Consider the following 5,385-nt stretch of genomic DNA (forward strand, 5'->3'; position numbering starts at 1 on the left):
AATTTCCTTCTCAAGTGTAAGCTTTATTTTTTTAAAGATTTTATTTATTTATTTGACAGAGAGCAAGAGAGGGAACACAAGCAGGGGGAGTGGGAGAAGGAGAAGAAGGCTTCCCACGGAGCAGAGAGTCCGATGGGGGCTCGATCCCAGGATCCTGGGACCATGACCCGAGCCAAAGGCAGACGCTTAATGACTGAGCCACCCAGGTGCCCCTAAAGTGTAAGTTTTAGTTTGACATGCATGTTTGACAGTAAGGGTTCCCAATTTATCTTCTAATTTATAGATTCTATCCTAAAAAAGAAGCATTCAGACATGGATTATACTATTTTTAAATAATTTATTTAATGGTAACATAAGTGGAAATTGATTATCTTAGTGACAAAGAGAAACATATTTTGATTATCTGAAATAAAAAATGGACTTAACCCATGTTATTTACCGCATAGTAAAAATGATCACTATCATCACTATTTTTCTGTCACTCATCATTCTTGATTAAATCTAAATAACTGATTATATACATATATATCATTATAATAACTGATATATATATATATATAATAATTTAAATTCCAGTTAATTAGGTGATGGGAATTAAGGAGTGCACTTGTCATGGGCACCAGATGTTGTATGTAAGCATGGAATCACTAAATGGTACACCTGAAACTAATATTACACTGTGTGTTAACTAACTGGAATTTAAATAATTCTTTTAGAGAAAATAAATAGTTTCAAAATGATTTTCTGTTTTTAGCCCATTCTCAGTGTAATCCCTCCAAATGAGTATCCAGGTGTCTTAGATGCTGGAAGCAGTTGCCTTAAATCCCTTTTTAACATGGAAATATTTTTTGGTGTAAAGAATGTATCACATTAATAAGTTTAAACATGAAATATTTAAGGTCAGAGAAGACAAAAATAAGTTTACACTAATTAAAACTTTTTTATAGTTTACTTCTGAACATTATTTTTGAGGTCAGAGCTTAAAATTAGAAGAAGACCAATTCAAAAGCTGTGTCAAACATGAAAGTGACTAGAACCTACATTTGAGACACAAAGACAAAAAGAAAAGAAAAATACATATTTTCATTTAAGGACCAGGCAGAATGAGTTTAGTTACAATGTAGTGAACTGTGTCAACACGAAGTGCTCATCCTTTTGTGTGTTTAGATGTAATCTATAGCTGTGCTTGGGCATGTCCAGAATAGGATGATGCAGGTCCAAAGATTGAGTTTGTATATCGGATCTGAAGGGTAACTATGGTGCAATCTTTGCAAAAATGCTAAAATGCTTCACACATAAGTCTCTTCAACGACTAATTGGTGATAATAGCACATATCTCTCCATATTATTAGATTACTTGATATTAACACAGCTCCAAATACAGAGCAGGCACTCAGCATATGTTTGACTGTCAGTCTACATTCAGTTACTGAAGCACACTCATGAATCCTTTTCTTTTTCTTTTTCTAAGACTGTGTGATTGGATCAAAAGCCTCAGTGTGTAGCCTCTATTTACCACTATATCTCAAAATTCAATGGGCACAGACAATGCAACTCTCTCCCAGGATTTTCTCCTGCTGGGCTTTCCTGGGTCCCAGGTCTTTCAGCTCTCTCTCTTTATGCTTTTTCTGGTGATGTACATTCTCACAGTGAGTGGTAACATGGCTATCTTGATGTTGGTGTGTACATCCCACCAGCTACATACACCTATGTACTTCTTTTTGAGCAACCTCTCTTTCTTGGAGATTTGGTATACCACAGCTGCGGTCCCCAAAGCCCTGGCCATCCTTCTGGGGAGAAGCCAAACCATATCATTTACTGGCTGCCTTTTGCAGATGTACCTTGTTTTCTCACTGGGCTGCACAGAATACTTCCTCCTGGCAGCCATGGCTTATGACCGCTATCTGGCCATCTGCTATCCTCTACGCTACGGGGCCATCATGAGCAGCCTGCTCTCAGCACAGCTAGCCCTGGGATCCTGGCTGTGCGGTTTTCTGGCCATTGCAGTGCCCACAGCCCTCATCAGCACCCTGTCCTTCTGTGGTCCCCACACAATCAACCACTTCTTCTGTGACATTGCACCCTGGATCACCCTGGCTTGCACCAGCACACAGGCAGTGGAACTCGTGGCCTTTGTGATTGCTTTTGTGGTCATCCTGAGTTCATGCCTCATCACCCTGGTCTCCTACATCTACATCATCAGCACCATTCTCAGGATTCCTTCAGCCAGCGGCAGGAGCAAAGCCTTCTCCACATGTTCTTCACATCTCACTGTGGTGCTCATCTGGTATGGGTCCACAATCTTTCTTCATATCCGCCTTTCCATCAAAGAGGCCTTGGATCTTACAAAAGCTGTGCATGTCCTGAACACTGTGGTGACTCCAGTTCTAAACCCATTCATCTATACTCTCCGTAACAGGGAAGTAAGAGAAACGCTGCTGAAGAAGTGGAAGGGAAAGTAAACTGCCCTTAATAAAACAGAGCTCTGTTAATTATCTCCTTATCTCTCCATTTAAGAAATTGGAGGGAAAAGAAAGTGTTTTTTGATACAGGAGAAAAAAGAAACTGAAGGAGAAGAAAAAAACTGCATATACTCGCTCTACTTTTTTATATATGATTGGAAATGGAGTTCTTAGTATAAGTAAACCGGACACTTTAAGGGGGAAAATAAATGTGTGCATTGAGTTAGATTTGTCCTTGACTTTTTTTTCATTTTTTAAATTTAAATTCAATTAGCCAACATATAGTACATCATTAGTTTTTGTTGTAATGTTCAATGATTCATTAGCTGCATATAACACCCAGATTTTTGAAAAAGATGGCAGAGGAATAGGGGACCCTATTCCAACTGGTCCCCAGAATTGAGCAGGATATCTACCAAACCACTTTGAACACCCATGAAATCAGCCTGAGATGTAAGAAGATATATCTAGATCTCTACAAACAGAATATCGCAGGTGGTTTGTTTCAAGGTATGAAGCAGGGAGCCATGATTCCATGGGCAGATATCGGAAGATAAATGGAAGGGGGTGGGAGTCTAGCCGTCAGGATACTACACTGTGGGTGAGCGATAGCCTCCCGTTCTGGAGACTGGTCACAGACTAGCAGACAGTTAGCGGCGGGAAAAGGACCTTAGGGCAGCCCCCTGAATGGAAATGCAGAGCAGCTGGCGGTTTTAGAAGCACAAAGGGCAGAGACATACCCCAACATGGAGGCAAGGACTAGGAGTGCTGATGAGGGGCATGCAACCCAGGACACAGCAGTTTATAGCAGCACAGACAGAAACGGAGATATTGTGGCCTGAAGAGCTCACTGAAGAACAGTCTGCAATCTCTCTGCTCTGAGGCAGAGGGTTGGAAATGGTCTCTTCTGCTCTGACTTTCAGAAGAGACACAGAAAGCTGCCAGAGAAAAAATGGCTCCCAAAACCAGTTTTGACTGAGCCCATCCCTGACCACAAGGGGAGGGCATCTCTGCTCAAACAGGGTTGCCTGAGTAACAGTGCAGCAGGTCCCTCCCCCAGAAGACATGCTGGGAAAACAAGAGGCCAGCAACCCTAAGGTCCCTAGAAAACAGGTGCATCATGCTTGGGCCCTGGTCAATATTTTGGACTCTATACATTCCCTCAACCACCCATCAACAGAATGACTAGGAGGAGAAAACTCCAAAATACGAAAGAATCAGAGATTATGACTTATGCTGCAGATTTACAAATGGATTTAGATATAACCAAGATGTTGGAGATGAAATTCAGGCTAGCAATTGTGAAGACAAGAGGTAGAATGGAGAAATCAATTAATGGCAACATAGAGTCTCTAAGGGCAGAAATGAAAGCTGAATTGGCAGAACTTAAAAATTCTACCAATGAGATCCAATCTAATCTACATAATCTAATGGTTTGGGTACACGAGGCAGAAGAATGAATTAGTGACCTAGAAGACCTAATAATAGAGAAAAAGGGCAAAGAGGGGACCAGGGAAAACAACTCACAATACATGAAAATAGAATCAGAGAAATAAGTGACAACATGAAACGTTCCAGTATCAGAATTATTGGAATCCCTGAGGGGGTAAAGAGAGAGAGAGGACTAGAAGATATATTTCAGCAAATCGTAGATGAGAACTTCCCTAATCTGGGGAATGAAACACACATTCGTGTCCTAGAGGCAGAGAAGACCCCTCCCAAGATCAAGGAAAACAGGCCAACACCCTGACATGTAATAGTTAAACTCGCAAATCTTAGAACCAAGGAAACCATCACAAGGGCAGTTGGGGGAAGAGATTCCTTACCTACAGAGGGAGGAACATCAGAATAACATCAGACCTATCCACACAGACCTGGCAAGCCAGAAAGGCCTGACAAGATATATTCAGGGTACTAAATGAGAAGAACATACAGCCAAGAATATTTTATCCGGCAAGGCTGTCATTTAGAATGGATGGAGAGATGCAGAGCTTCCAAGACTGGCAGAAACTGAAAGAATATGTGACCACTAGGCCGGCCCTGCAAGAAATATTAAGAGGGGTTCTATAAAAGAAGAAAGGCCCCAAGAGTGATATACAACAGAAATATACAGCGACAATCTATAAAAACATGGTCTTCACAGGCAACATGATGACAATTAATTCATATCTTTTAATAATCACTATCAACGTGAATGGCCTAAATGCACACATAAAGCGGCACAGGGTTGCAGATTGGATAAAAAGACAGGACCCATCCATATGCTGTCTATAAGAGACTCATTTTGAACCTAAAGATACATCCAGAATGAAAGTGAAGGGATGGAGACCCATCTTCCATGCCAATGGACCTCAAAAGAAAGCTGGGGTAGCAATTCTTATATCAGACAAATTAGATTTTAAACTAAAGTCTGTAGTTAGAGACACAGAAGGACACTATATCATTCTTAAAGGATCTATCCAACAAGATCAAATAATTGTAAATATCTACTCCCACAATATGGGAGCAGCCCTCTACATAAGCCAACTGTTAACCAAAATAAAGTCATATAAATAAAAATACGTTAATTGTAGGACTCTTCAATACTCCACTGTCAGCAATAGACAGATCATCTAAGCAGAAAATCAACAAAGAAACAAGAGCTTTGAATGACACACTGGACCAGATGGACCTCATAGATATATACAGAACATTCCACCCTAAAACAACAGAATACTCATTCTTCTAGGGTGCACATGGAACTCTCTCCAGAATAGACCATATACTGGGTCACAAATCAGGTCTCAACCCATACCAAAGATAGAGATTATTCCCTGCATATTCTCAGACCATAATGCTTTAAAACTGGAACTCAATCACAAGAAAAAAATTGGCAGAAATTCAAACACTTGGAAGCTAAAGACCACTCTGCTCATGAATGTTT

At 40.5% G+C, this 5,385-nt stretch overlaps 1 protein-coding gene across 1 annotated transcript; it reads left to right on the forward strand.

The window, feature by feature from the left end:
- The first annotated feature begins 1,535 nt into the window (after positions 1 to 1,535).
- Positions 1,536 to 2,462, forward strand: OR6F1 (olfactory receptor family 6 subfamily F member 1). Its single transcript, XM_036109025.2, has one exon. It carries the CDS (start codon positions 1,536 to 1,538, stop codon positions 2,460 to 2,462), a length of 927 nt encoding a protein of 308 aa, XP_035964918.2.
- The last annotated feature ends 2,923 nt before the right edge of the window (positions 2,463 to 5,385 follow it).

Source organism: Halichoerus grypus, chromosome 2, assembly GCF_964656455.1.
Source record: "Halichoerus grypus chromosome 2, mHalGry1.hap1.1, whole genome shotgun sequence".
NCBI lineage: Eukaryota > Metazoa > Chordata > Mammalia > Carnivora > Phocidae > Halichoerus > Halichoerus grypus.